The 14,764-nt window shown below is 41.2% G+C and overlaps 2 protein-coding genes and 1 non-coding gene across 6 annotated transcripts in view; all 3 read left to right on the top strand.

Annotated features, from left to right (window-relative positions):
* Positions 1 to 7,063, top strand: part of kncn (kinocilin) — a 10,437-nt gene extending 3,374 nt beyond the window's left edge. For all 3 annotated transcript variants that reach the window (XM_068701637.1, XM_068701636.1, XM_068701638.1), the window contains exons 2-6: positions 1,589 to 1,757; positions 3,176 to 3,244; positions 3,334 to 3,405; positions 4,927 to 5,020; positions 6,797 to 7,063. In XM_068701637.1, coding sequence (XP_068557738.1) covers positions 1,610 to 1,757; positions 3,176 to 3,244; positions 3,334 to 3,405; positions 4,927 to 5,020; positions 6,797 to 6,872 — 459 coding nt within the window. In that variant the 5' untranslated portion in view covers positions 1,589 to 1,609 and the 3' untranslated portion in view covers positions 6,873 to 7,063. The remainder of the gene's footprint in view (positions 1 to 1,588; positions 1,758 to 3,175; positions 3,245 to 3,333; positions 3,406 to 4,926; positions 5,021 to 6,796) is intronic.
* On the top strand, positions 54 to 125 carry trnag-ucc (transfer RNA glycine (anticodon UCC)). The gene has a single exon. It is a non-coding gene; the product is annotated as a tRNA-Gly (tRNA).
* A 1,206-nt stretch (positions 7,064 to 8,269) lies between the features above and the next one.
* tmem275a (transmembrane protein 275a) lies at positions 8,270 to 12,408 on the top strand. 2 transcript variants are annotated; one of them, XM_068702020.1, is made up of 3 exons: positions 8,270 to 8,581; positions 8,667 to 8,823; positions 9,860 to 12,408. In XM_068702020.1, the coding sequence occupies exon 3, from the start codon at positions 9,977 to 9,979 to the stop codon at positions 10,595 to 10,597; it is 621 nt and encodes a 206-aa protein (XP_068558121.1). In that variant the 5' UTR covers positions 8,270 to 8,581; positions 8,667 to 8,823; positions 9,860 to 9,976; the 3' UTR covers positions 10,598 to 12,408. The 2 variants fall into 2 exon arrangements, with proteins under 2 accessions (XP_068558121.1, XP_068558120.1); XM_068702019.1 differs by having other exon boundaries at positions 8,270 to 8,823.
* The last annotated feature ends 2,356 nt before the right edge of the window (positions 12,409 to 14,764 follow it).

The following is a 14,764-nucleotide window of genomic DNA, read 5'->3' as shown; positions in this document are numbered from 1 at the left end:
CACATCGTTTGCTGAGAATTCTGAACCGTTATGACATCTTTAATTAATGTGAGGCGTTGGTGGTATAGTGGTTAGCATAGCTGCCTTCCAAGCAGTTGACCCGGGTTCGATTCCCGGCCAACGCATTGCTTTTTGATCGCTCAGGCTTCATTCATTGAATGAATGATGTATAAAAAGGGTTACTGTATGTTTCTTCAGAATTGCAGCTTCCAAGATGTTCTTCCAAGAAAATGTAAATTCTCGAATGATTGTACATTATTCAAATTATTATTATTATTAAAATCAAAGGTGGGGAGAAAAGTGAACCTTGATACTAAACGTTTTTCTTAACTTAAATGTATTGAAGTGATTATTATTATTGTAATTTTTTGTTTATCAAAATAATTTTTCTTTGAGCAAACAATAGACCCATAGACCCTTAGATAGCACAGTGCTATTTAACCTCAGAGACGTAAGAGAGATGAGATACATTTGTGTTGTTACCTAACATTTGTGGTTATTGCCTCACATGTAATGAGTGTGCTCAACCCGGACTGAGCTCAAGCTGTGGTGATTTAGTGTGTTCATTATGTGAACACTAGAGATGGTGTGCCACTTTAGTACAGGACCGCAAGGTCTGCCATCATTTAATGCTCATCTCATATCATTGTGTACAACACCACTGATTTCTTTTCAGTTTCCCAAAAATTCCCGTAACACACGTAACACACACACGCACACACGTACACACACACGCACACACGTATACACACACACACACACACACACACACACACACACACACACACACACACGCCATATCACCTGCATTGATTGATAATAGACATATACAGACTTGACACTTGCTGAACAGGAAACGTGTTTCTCTTTCTCCCCACTAAGTTAATTTTTTATCCTATTCGCCTGTGTTAATCCTGCTTACCCTCCTTTTTCCTCTGTTGCCATGGATATGCTATTCCTATGGCAACTGCAGGCCTTTGTGTATGGCCTTGGGCCCCCACTGTAGAGGACTCTCTGAACCTTTCATTACACATTCCCTTCAAGCTCACAGACAAATCACACAAGTAGCACATACTCTAACTCCGTCTCTCTAACTGTCGCCCTTTTTCTTTCTTTCTCTCTCCATCTCTCCTTCTCTGTTTGTGCCTCTGTGCTGCTCTGCCCTTGTACTTCTAAGTGCTTAATGCTCTGCACATGCTAAAGACAGCCTCACAGCTGCTTGTCGTTTTGGTGTTCATATTTACAAAAATTACGCTCAAGCCATTCATTGCGTATGGGATGCTATAGATGCCAGTGCTGGTTGGAAGATGGCTGTGATCAGATTTGCGGCACACGTATCAAGCTTTCTAATATTCGGTGGCAACGGAAACCAGATCTCCGTCTTTAAAGATGCATGAGACGTCTTGAGCTTTGGAGAACGGAGATGGAGGCTCTGACAGAGAAGTGTGTCAGAGAGAGTGAAAACATGGGAGGCTGGTACAGATGTCAGTGAAGGTGCAAGTGGCAGTGAGGGCCTGAAGCAGAGTGTAGTATTAAGACTGTTCACTGTGTGTGTGTGTGTGTGTGTGTGTGTGTGTCTCTCTGAGAGGGGGGGGCCTCCACCTACTGAATGAACCCTGTCAGCGTTGGGGAGTACCATGGGCTACGGGTGGGATCAGCCTTGCTCAGCATTGTGGCGGGCTGCATCATCATTGGGATATCCAGGGAGTGTGACGCCGATGCTGTAGGAGGGATCTTCCTGGGAGCGGGAGGCCTCGGTGAGTGTGTGTGGAAGTTTTTAGCAAACTACTGACCCAGTTGTGGGAACGGTATTTTGTGTCATTATTAAGTCGTTGGCTGTCTTTATTGCTTTGAGCTTCTAAACCCAGACATGAATCTTTTTCTGTCGTGTCACCAAATGTTGATGAAGAATTGTTCGTGTAAACTGCTAAAAAAAACATTCCATTCAAAACATTCTTTTATCACCTTGGTACTTTTTTGGTACTTTATGACTTTTCTTAATTTTTAAGAGAATTGCTTTAACATACATCATTGTATGTTAAATATTACATAGCAATGATCGTTATCTCTACATATACAACAGTGGGATCTGTGAGACCCCAAACAATGAGGAAGTAAAATATATGTTCTCCTCAGAAAATCTCCTCAGAGTATTGTCTGCTTTGAAGAGGACACATTCATGTCCAACGGGCAAACTGAGAAATGTTTGTTTTTTTTATTTAAATTCCAAATAGTGAAAGTTCTTTGGCCTGTGACATTTCCCCTCTACTTGAAAAAGACACCATGTGATCACTTGATACAACGGTGTAACTGGAACCAACTGAAAGCCAGAGGAGCTTCACTGCCGAGATATGGAGTGAGAAAGGGAAAGAGCGAAGGGCAGGGCTTCATCAGCATGCATAGTTAATGGTAAATGTATTCTCACCGTTGATCTGATCAGCTTTCAATAATTCATTTGTGTTTTTAATGTGCACAAGAGTTTGGCAAATCAAAAAGTGAGCGCAGCAGCTTGACGGAGTCGTTCACTCTGTGCTGCACTTGTGCAGCTAAGTAGCATCTAATTATGTGTTTTGGGGCTGATGCGCCTTGATGCCTCCTCCGACACATAGGCTGACTAATGAGTGTGAACAGAGTGTTCTCGACAGATTCTTTTCACTCCTTCTGCAGTTTCATGACATTTTGAGCACACGCAGGCTCGTCACAGCCACCCTCAGGACCTGCCGGGGTTTAATGTCAACTCTTGTGGCTTATAAGGGAAATCAATAACTGTTGAATTGGAGCGGAGTGCCACTGAGAGGCACACGAGCCCTGCGGTTCAGATATTAATTTATACTTGGAGCTGAGCAGGAAGAAACATCACACGCTGTATCTGGTACACTAAAGAAATATCTGAAGGCTATTTCATCAAAGGCTCTCATTGTTGTGATGTCTACACTTATATGAAGAGCTGTTCTACCCTCTGGTGTGCGCACTTTAGTGTAAATTCCGGTCAAAAAATAAATATGATTGATTATCAAGATTCTTTTGAGTCCAAGATTGTGACAAATAGTCACGCTATCATTGCAGTTAATCTGTTCTTACTTCTTATTTATCCTATCAATAGTGGTTAGGACACTATAATAAAAGCAGTGTTTATTATATGTAATTCAATTTAGTTATGCTGTCTGCTTTCCAGGCCTGCTCATATCGATCTACCCCTTCATAAGAGCCTGGCTGAACATCAACCATATTCTTCCATCCTTCGGTACGTTGTTTGATTTGAACATTCAATTGAAACACTTTTAAAGATGTTTAAAGTCACACATTACTTTGTCTCTTGTCTTAACAACCCAGGAAACTTCAGAGTGCACCCCACACCTGCCAATCCCGCTCCTGATCAACCTGTAGAGACACTAAGAAGAGAAGGTGAGGGAGTGTGGAGCCATCCTTATGCTCAATGTTTCAACAGAAAAGTCAGTCAACCATATACATGTAACTTTCAACGATATGTAGTTCAGTCTGCTACTTGATAGTGAGCTGTCAAGTTTGTGTCCTGTATATATTGACACCGGTCTGCACACTGTGGAGCTAACACCAATGACAAAGGTGTTGGGTCCATGTGGTTATTGCAGAGCATCAGTCATCTTACCAATATCGCACGGGTGCAGTTGAAAAGTTTAAAAAAGAGAGAGAGAGAGATAGAGACAGAGATAGGGAGAGAGAGAGAGAGAGAGAGAGAGAGAGAGAGAGAGAGAGAGAAAGAGAGAGAGAGAGAGAGAGAAAATTACACGTTTCCTTCTTTCATAACCACTTTTTATTGACCTAGATGAAAACGTTATGAGGTCGAGGAAAGATGTGAGAGAAAGATTCACAGTGCTGAGAGACTGGAAATGCATTAATGTAAATATGACCACAAGAAAATCCAGAACAAGATATATAATACAGTAACGTACTGTGATTACAAATCACAAGACACAATAAAAAAAAACAAGAAAACCTAAGTATTTGTGCTCCAATGAAAATAACTAGAATAAAAATACTAAATAGTTTGCATATTCAAAGCAAACACTGGAAGTCAATGATATTTTATCTTTTCATGTATTGTAGAGGTCATTTGTTTGTGTAAATTTGGTTTTAATTAATTTCAGAAATTCTAGAGTTTTAAGACACATGATATTATCTCAATGATAATTTCTAAAAGATTTTTTTTCTTTCATCACACTGGCTTTGTGTATGACAAAATAAATATTTCTCAATATCTTTTTATTCTGTTATTTGGGCATGATCTATCATATACAATCCAGCATTAACTGTTGAATTAATTCCTTGAATATCATTGTAGAACATGTCATAAACACATTTACTGTTGTTTGTACAGAAAACACATGTATTATTATTTTCAAACCCCAATGTTCCTGTTAAATTTCACTGATGAAATAGAAAAACGTTGGTCGGGAGTTATTAGCAATTAGCAGTGAGATGGCAATTTCTCCTTTTATTTCCTCCTCGTGGCATCATTCTCTCTGTTTATGGCTGTTTAACTGCACCCACACAGTCCTATGAGATCTTTTAGAAGCTGCAGTTGCTTATACATGCTCGTAACTGCTGTTTGTTTGATCTGGTTTTATGTGGCAAAGACATATAGATAGGTGAGTGCATGTGATCACATAATAGACTATCCAAGTGTGTGTGTGTATGTGTATGTGTGTGTGTGTGTGTCTTCCCCTGAGACTGTTTTCGCTCACCTGCCAGCCTTCATAACACGATTCAGCTCACAGACATCCACAGACTGAAACATGAAAATGTTACATTGAATGTTGCAGCGTGTTGATCTGCTCTCCTGGAGAGACCTCCTGTAAATTAAAGAGTACAGTCCAGACATGCTCTATATGGAATGTGTCACGTATAAATAAAACTGACTTGAATTGACTCCCGTGTTCTCGACAGGGACTCAGAGTCAGCTAAATCTGGAGCGTTCTAAGAGTCGAATGGGAACCTTTGTGGAGGGCGGACCAATGGCTGAGACCAACCCAGATGAAGGGTACGTGGACAATATTATATGTGCGGTGAATTTTTTTTCCATATGTGATTAATGTGGATTAGAACAAGAAGCGGGTTGACATTCATAAAGTGCAAGAAAGGCAATGTCCCATTTGAAGTCTCTTCCACGGTCATCTTCTAACACTAAAGAACATGTCACCTTAACCGAGTGGTTCCACTTCTTCTATTTGTCCTCCTCCAGCATGACATGTGCTGTGTCAGTTCTAGCTCTTTAAATCATTACAAAGACAGTTCGACCTCTGAACTTCTGAACCATTTATTAATGATTTATTTACATACAACTTACTGAATTTGTTGGCCTATTAGGCAACACTTGCCCATTTTATTTTACTGACATTTATAACTGCCAACCTGTTGGCCTATTTATTTATGAATTACTTATTTGACTTAACAGTGGTGACATTTTCAGATCATCAACCTCACCATAATCTAAGCGTTGCGTTTATCATTGAGTTTCCCTTGATCGTTTCAACATTAGAATATTTTGACACACTGACTTTGTCATTTGTTAACCTAATACTGCGAGATTGTTTTGGATGCATCACAAATCCACAAGTAATTGCCCCAAAATCAATCAACTGAAACTTTAAAGACTTTTAATGACACATAAAGCTGAGTGTTAACGCTGAACTGCCCTTATGAAGTGGAACAATCGCTTTAACTTACTATAGTAACACCGATTTTTCTAGGATAATGTTCAGGAGTCATGCTTTTCATTCACTGTAATGAGATCATGACGCCCTGCCAGACGGAGACTTCAAAGCAGTGTAGTGATTTGACCGGCACTGTTTAGATGTGTGTGTGGCTGCTTTCATTTCTCAGAGTCAATTTCGGGTTTGAGGAGGTCACTGCAAGGCATGAGATTGATCTACGTGATTTGATGCCTTATTAATTGCATTCGATGTTGCTCTTTTTGTGATGTGTCCAGTAACTTTTTTTTTATGCCGTAGTTTAAAAGAGAAGCTGATGAGGTGCCAAAAACGTAGTTTAGCTTGACAAGATTTAGCTGTTGCACTAATTCATGGACAAAATGATTAATCGCTTTTAAAGGCGTGGTGGTGATTAAGCCATGCTACATGAGGGAATATATTTCTGTATTCTCTGCACTCATATATTATTTCTATCATATAGCTAAATTATCGGTAGATCAGCAAACAAAACACCTTACATAAGAACATGTGCTTTTGTGTTGTCTGTACAAGGCATTCAGAGGAGAAATGGGGACTTTCAAAAGGGAACATTACAAAGTATCCCCTTCTTTCACAGTTGGATGTTTGGATATACATATACAACAAGCATTTTTACAAACCTGTGAGTGACATATATGAAAATTAAAAATAATCATTTGTCAATGCTTGATATTGTTAAATTGAGACTATTAAGGTCATGATGTTTTTGCAATGCCAATGCTAGTTTTCTTACTTCAGCTTCTGATCCAAAGAGACCACAAATTGTGTGGGACAATCATGTAAAATGTATTTTGTGCTCATTTCATTGCATTAGTCACATACCAGCACACAAATTATGCAGAACAGTCTTTTCAAAACTATAGGATACATTTTTAGATGACTTCGGGGAAGAACGTAAGACGGGATTGTCCCAAATTGAGGGAAGACATAACACAACAGATAAAGACAGACAAATACTTTTCTAATTTCTAATCTCCTAATTTTGCCTCAGGATGGTTTAGTTCAGCTTCATCAGACACAATACATCGTCCTTTTGCTTACGTGAGTCCTGCTCTGGTGTGTTGCAGGCCATCTTCAGACATGCCAGACATCTTATCGAGACGGAAAGTTAAGCAGCCACCTTCTGATCAAGACCTGCCATGATGTCATCACATGACCTGACTGACCCATATTATTCAACTTCCCTGCTAAATCTTCTTCATTAGTTGGCTTTCAAAGGTGGGGCAAAAGATAATGATTTTCTGTAGAATTGTGGCTGAACTTGCTGGACATTCATTGAGACGACCTCATGACATTGTACTTGTGTGGCCTAATAAACACCTCCAAAGATTAAATCGTGAGTGCCAGAGAAGTATTTCCAAACTTCCTGCCAATAAGTGAATACAAATTAAGCTCAGTAGTCCCACTTGTGTGCAGCTCACAATGTCCTCAGCCGCCAATTAAGAAATGGTAACGGTCGCTATGTGACGATGGGACTCGTACAAGATTCGGTTTGAGTTCCCATGCCCGTATTTGTCATGAGCAAAACAAATTGGAGTACATGTGTGCAGACAGACCGACACACAAACAGCTACATCCTGTTGCACGCAAACACTGAACTGCACCCCCGCAGTGAAACGTAATACATTGATATTCAGGACGGCACAGGCAGAATGACTGCTGCATGGGGAAGAATGCTGCGCTCTGACAAAAACTGTGGCGTGCTGCGAGCATGAATTATGTCAGCAACGGTAGCCAGAGCAGGAGTCTTTTAAAGAGATTTTCGAGGTATCAATCTAGAATTGCTCAATGCAATAAATGTAAATTGAATTTCAATGGTTGGGATGCAATCCATAGGCTGCATAAATGGTCTCAGCAAACAAACTGAAGAGTTAAGAGGTAATGCTTTATAACTGATTCTGGGTTGCCAGGTGGTGTATATCCTCCTCCAGCATGACATTTGCTGTGTCAGTTCTAGCTCTATAAATCATTACAAAGACAGTTCGACCTCTGAACTTCTGAACTCTTTATTCATTTTATATATTTTATATTAAAATATGTATTACTTACTGAATTTGTTGGCCTATAGGCAACACTTGCCCATTGTATCTTACTGACATTTATAACTGCCAACCTGTTGGCCTATTTATTTATTAATGACTTATTTGACTTAACAGTAGTGACATTTTTCACCACTTGGCAACCCTACATTAGTTCTAATTAATTACTTTATTTTTTAGATATTTCTTTGACTTTACATTTAATTGATTTCTCAACCTTTAATAAAGCCATTAATAGCCATTATGACTCCTCTTTTGGTATGACTGAAAACACCATAACAAAGAAACCAACTGTAAATTAGATTAAAGAAAAATTTATTTGAGGCTTTAATTTTAAAATGTAATTTAAAAAAAATCGGCAACAAGTATGTAAAGGTGAGCTAGTGATCTACAGACACGGTGCAACAGCCTTCACCTTCATCATCCCCTTCACACACACACACACACACACACACACACACACACACACACACACACACACCAGGTTGAGCACGAAAGGATGGGTGAGGAGGAGACAGGGGAGTCGCATCCAGAGGTCCACAGAGGAGAGAAGATGCTCTGCGCAGCGGATCAAAAATGTATGCAATAATGACATGACGATTCACATCGACCACCGGAGAGACACCTCGCCTGTATTAGCGGTTCCCCGGTCCCCGGTACCCCCCTTCGTTTCCGTCGCAGGATGACCTCGCCGGTTCTGCTGCGTGCGTCTCAGTCCACATCGGGAGCAGCGCGCGGTGTTGCGTCGGTGTGCCAACTCAGAAGAGATGCCATCTCAGTCACCTAAGAGATCTTCCCCCTCTCCTCCTCGTGGTATGTTCCTCAGCAGGTCGGATCGCGTTGCTTTTTGTGTTTCCATGGCCACCGATTGAACGGCTGTCATGACTTGTGCCCTCAGCGCCGCGAAACCGCCAAGGCAGGATGAAAACCCCTCGTTTGGTGTTGATGCGTCCTTTCAACCTCTCAGTAATTACGCGCGGTAATTAGACATGGGAATCTCGGTGAGAATCTACTGATTAGACAATGGAAAGACCTGCAGTGCATCGACATACAGGGTAAGATGATTTTTTTTTTGTACGGGTTAATTACAGAGGAATGTAACACATCTGTGCTGTAAGCGTACATTTAAATGTGTTCCGAGCAAAGCCTAGTTCATAATTAAACGTACTGTTTGTATTTGCATTCGTATGTATTGCATTGTATTTACTGATATACACGTTTACAAAAAGGATATCCTTTCCCCACACCCCCTTTCTTCATTTGCACTGTATGCTCCTGAATGGACGCATGCTGGAATGACAGGGCTGATTAGATTGCAACTAAATACTGAAAAAAGCCATTCACACCATGGCCTTGCTGCCACGAAATGAAGCAGCTGCAGTGCCATTGCACACATTTTACTTCACAGACCTATATCGGATGAGCAGCAATTATGAACAAACGTGTTTAATTATTAAGCAGCACGACTTTTTTTTAATATGGTGGTGCAAGAGTCACAGGGTGCATGCATCTCATTTGTACTGTGTGGTAATGCAACAGTGTAGATGGTCAAATTCCCAATTAACGGTCCCACCAATTTATTTCAATGTTTTTTTTGTTTATCTGAGATATAATGTGCTCTGTACTTGTGTGTGTCTGTGTGTGTGTGTGTGTGTGTGTGTGTGTGTGTGTTATTGCACATGGAAATTGAGCAAAACAAGCAAAATCATATTTAAAACATAGTCCAGTTGATTGAAATGCTCAGTATTTTCAGCAGTCCTTCCCCTACGTGTGAGACAGTCTCTATGATATAAACCACAGCAATACTGTAAGAGCCAACCTTAACACTCACCTGCATAGTGGCCAGTGTATTCAGCTTTTAGCTTATCAGATTTTATTCATGAAATGTGTAATTTATAGGAGTAGCAGGGCAGAGTGATGCATGTTCAGAGCTCATTACGCTGAGTCTCTCAGGGAGTACACAATGATCATTAGATATTTGTCCAGTAACACTGGTGGACCGAACAAGAGGGTTATCAGAGGCAGAGTGTTTCTTTCACTGTGTGTGTCCAAAAAGATACTCTTACAGCTGTTATGTTTTGTCATTTACAGACAAAGATGTTTCCTGGCTGTGAATTTGTTTAAACATTGCCATGGGGAAGAGTCTGGACTGAAACACGGGGAGATTTGATAACGCAGTGGAAGAGAAAGAGCTCGGGAGGAGAAGACATGGTCATCACTGATAGAAACACTGGCACCCCTGTACCTAAAAAGGAGCCCCAGAAGAAGACGAGGAGGACGTCTCGCCCTCATGGCCTACCTTCTCCGGCGCTCTGTTGTGCCTGCGGCCTGTGCATCATGCTGGCTGGACTCAACATCACCCTCGTGGGAGCGTTTGCCTTCAGCACGCTGGTGCCTTCTGCCAATCCCCCGATCATCATCGGACCGATCCTTCTGCTGGTGGCCTTCTCCTTTTTCGGGGCCTGTTGCGTGTGCAGCCGCCTCCCCCCACCCCACAGCTCACGGAGGTCCAAGGTGGGCGGCAGGGGCGCGGGGCTGATGGGACACGGCGGACTGGCTGGCGGGGCAGCGTTTGAAATAGAGGTCAGCGAGCACACGCTGCAGGATACCACAGCTGTGCAGCTCAGCCCCACGTCATCCCCAGGTTCGTCCCAGGCGTCCAGCCCAGAAAAGGAGGCTCCCGACACGGCCCTACCAGGACCCTGCAAGCTCTTCACCATGGAGACCAATGGTCCCCCTTCTCGTTCAGCCACCGCAGTCTACTCAGCCTCCACGGCAGCAGGAGGGGAGGTGAGGCTCAACCTGCCGCGTGAAGAAGTGGTCACCTAGCAGAGCAGAAACTCTTCCAAGGCCGGAGCTGCCAGTGTAAATATCCTTCTGGGCCGAGGGCTTGCTGGATGTGATCGTGTCCTCTAGTTTACGTAGTGCCATATTTCTGGTTGTGTACAGAATGCTTTTGATTTTCTTGCTGTGCAGCCAACTGGTAATTAGCATGCAAAGTAAATGAAACATCCAAGTGTTTGTGGATCATAAGATTTGGAATTCAAATTCCTACCTCTCTTGTGCTGTTTGTTTGTTTTCCCCTACATGGTATTTGTTTTTTAACATGGGGCATTATAAACAGTTTATCAACAACTTTCATCTTTCACTGCTACGCACCCATCAGCAGTGATTTCAGAGGGCTGGAATGCAAAATATGATTGCTGATTTGTTCTGAACACATTAGGATTAGATGTGAAAGGTCAACAGCAAACTGTGCCGGTATGTCTGTTGTGACATTGGACATTTTGTGTGCCATTCTCAGTGCTGAACTTGTTTTGGGGGCATAAGATATTTTAAGTCACAGAAGTCCCAAAGCAATATTCTCTCACCTGAGAATTCTCTGCAGTTGTAGTTCTTTTCACAAGTAAGAATACACACTTCTTGTCTACAGCCAATACGTTTGTAATGAATAACGATCCATATTGAACAGCGTGTTAAAGTATCTTTACATGTAACAGTGTATGATGTCAGATCGTGGAAACATCAACATTTTCTTTTCTGATTTCACATTCAGTTTTCATTGAAGGTGATCACAACTCACAGTTTTAAGGGCACGTTCATCATGACATTTACAGTCATTCATAAACGGTGCAATGCAGTTAAGGTCGCGATCCAAGCGGAGTAGGGCCATACCTCACCGTGAGGCACACAAATGTGTCATAACGACAATTTTGTCATGAATTTCAATTCACGGTGGGATTCCACGCAGGAACGGTTTACAGATGTGAACATGTGACTTTCACAGAATTCTTATTCTTAACGTCTGATATGACAAACTTAGAACTTAACCGCCACTGAACTTTGTATGTACAACAGAGGCAAGCCAAGAAGTCTGACATAGTTTAGATATTCAGATTGCATAAAAAGAACTAATTCCCCATCACTGTGATGTCTTCTTGTCAGTTATGAACTCGACTGGTCAAAAGAGACATTCCCTGATTTCCTTTGAAAGGAAAAGTTGCCTTAGACTGAACTATCAGGATCAAACCAATGAGGGCTATAAAAAAAGTGCACAATAGCATTTCTCTTCAGAAAGCTCTGGGTTTTTATTCCATATTATTAGGAAAGCCTCAATACGTTTTTTTTGTTTTTTTGTGGGTACAGCAAATGCATGCAAATGGCTTAAATGTTCCATCCCCGCAGAAATGTATGTGGAGCAGCAGAAGAGTGCATACGGACACAGTCCAGTGGACAGAGCATTCCCTTAAATAGCGTGAACTTCCATGATTTGTGACGCAGCTCCTCAAAAGGACCGGTTTCTCTGTCAAAGCCTTCTAACGTGCTGAGCTTAGTTTTGCATGTTCAGAGAACTGCCTCATGGAAATGCACAACAACACCCCGTTGTGAACTATCGGTGTTATCGGTGTAATTTGTGTAGCACTTCGACAAAAGTCTGGGAAAATGTACGGATAGAATATTTTTGTGAAGATTATAATTTGTTAATTTTCAAAAGTGATGATCCAAATGTGAATCCTTCAAAAGATATAAATAAATAAAAGGCTCTTTCATTAGAACATGAGGTTGCTCATTATGTATGCGTGGCACAACACCATGTTCCTGCTACATTGTGTTTTGGTGTCATCATGAAGTGAAATGAATAAAAATGTCCAACTGGATTTGTTATATGTTTAAATTTCAAACAAGTTCAGTGTAGTCTTGTAGGATAGCAGCCGATCCTTTGGGGCGTGATCGTCTTTACAAGCATTATTTATTCCAAGAGGGAGTCTGTAAAGATTCTTTAACAGCAGTTTGTGGGAAAAACAACAAGATGTCAATCAGAAATGATCCCCCAGATGTGTCAGAAAGAAGGTGCAAAAACAGCTGGTGACTTAATGCTTCAGTTTATACTTCCATGCCAAACCAACCTGTTCACCGGAAACAAGGTTCCTTCCAGTGTCACATCTAGAGATGCAACTAACGATTATTTTCGTATTGATTTAATCTGACAATTATACTCACAAATATTAGATTGATAATGAGGTCCAAAAAACCAAAATTATATAAAATGGAGAAAAGCTGCAAATCCTCACATGTCAGAACATGGACATTTTTGCACTTTTACGGGCCAAATTATTTAAAGTAATAAATCTTTGTCAAAATTGTTGCCGATTCATTTTCTGTCAATCAACTGATCAGCTTGTTGTTTCAGCCCCTGTGGCATCGCCCTCTGCAGTGAACAATCTCAGGTCGGCTCATTGAAAACTTGTTCTGAAGAAGCAAACAGGAAAAGCTCTTCATCCTTTAACACATCACATCAAGACGCCCTTGAAAAACAACTCAATATGAGCTCCATCTGTCTCTTCTACAAGCGTGTAAGTGTGTTTAAAGTTTTTTTCACTGGAGGGCGCCAGGGCCACGTCTATGAGTTTCAGCAAAGTTACATAAAACGTGGCTGTCGTTTCATCATGGAGGCAGTAGATGTCAGTAGATCATAACAAACCTCTGTTGGCTACTGTTGAGGCTGTCAAGAGGTGAAATGTACAGTAGTATATTATATCAAAGTGAATTTGCTGACATTGTCAACAACATATTGAATATTGGGAGGCACAATCATGACATATCGATTGCTGTGTTCGCAAAGCATTGTGTTGAGAAGTTTGCCAAAAGTGTCAGCGGTCTACATTGTGCTCGGGGAAGATTTCTTCTCGCTGTGTGAGAGTCGGGTGTGATTGGCAATCTCACAGCTGATAGCACTGATGACACCAATATAAAGATAGTGTGATTTAAAAAATGCACGATGCTGATAAAGCTCCCCTTTCGCTCATGGAGATGATGACGGCACAGATCTGGCGTGGCCTACTTTCTGCGGCGGCCTAACAGATGACAAAACAGAATCTGGATCTTTTCTTTTGATATCAGAAAGGCTCCAAAAAACTACTGATTTCAATCTCACAGTTGAGTTTGTGAAGTTGGAACAGTGTGAGTAACACGCAGTGTGAATCTTGATTGACAGTACAAATGATTAAAGGCTGTAGGGATTTAGACATGTGGATTCATAAGGGGATTTTTTTTGTCGATATAAAAATCCAGTTTACTTTGGTAGACTTATAATAAGTATGAAAACAACAAAGATTGTGTGTGACCCATTTATCAGTTCTGCTCCTATGATGCCTGATGCATCTTAACTTACAGTAACAGCGGGGTAAGAACACTGAGGCTGTCATACATCAGCAGCATATCAAGGTTTTTTCTGTGATTAAGCCTCCGCAAGAAGAGTTACACTGTACAAAAACTACTGAAGCGCAGCACCATTCAAACCCCCTGTTTCCTCACCTTTCGTTGTGTTACAACTGTGAAACATGCTTCCTGCCTCTTCTGCCTGTTGGCCTTCATCGACGAGGCTCATAAAACATATAAAATGTTTAGCCAGCTGGAGGTTGGACGATTTATTGCCTTCTGGAGGTGCACAGGTTTATAGGGGAGATGCAGCCTGAGGAGGATATTCCCATGTTTATGCTCTTGTAGAGCAAAGGTCAGGGAGACGGGTCATGGTGTACCGCTGCAGTTAAAGCTTACTTGTCACAAAACAGGGGATAAATGGAAGTCACCATTTGCCCTTTAAACCCTCCCTTGTGTCTTCGGACTTCTTTTTATAAGCACTTTAATTGGAAAAAGCTTTGATTTCCACAAAAAGTTGTCCCCATGCTCCGTGAAACTGTGAAAAGAACACTTTCCCTCGGCCTTTCCACCCCTTTTTGTATCACCCAAATAGTGGTTTTACAATTCCTCAGTAAGAATGCAGACTGCTGCTAAAATAAACTTTTTGATAGCTTGTTTGGCGTGACTGTCTTATGCCAAATTATGGGTAATGATAAGCTTTCTCAGCAGACACTTGACCTGGATTTCTCTTTTATCACAGCAGCTATCAAATGCACCCTGTGACCGGAAAATGTTGGCTCTACAAACAGACCACTGTTTTTTTAATTCTGTCAGAAAACCAAAGAGAAAAACACT

This window comes from Cebidichthys violaceus, unplaced genomic scaffold (genome assembly GCF_023349555.1).
Source record: "Cebidichthys violaceus isolate CVI_PGR_0920_01 unplaced genomic scaffold, fCebVio1.0.p SCAF_8, whole genome shotgun sequence".
Taxonomy (NCBI): Eukaryota; Metazoa; Chordata; class Actinopteri; order Perciformes; family Stichaeidae; genus Cebidichthys; species Cebidichthys violaceus.
Note: the sequence above shows the minus strand (reverse complement) of the source record. Positions and strands in the feature narration are given on the sequence as shown.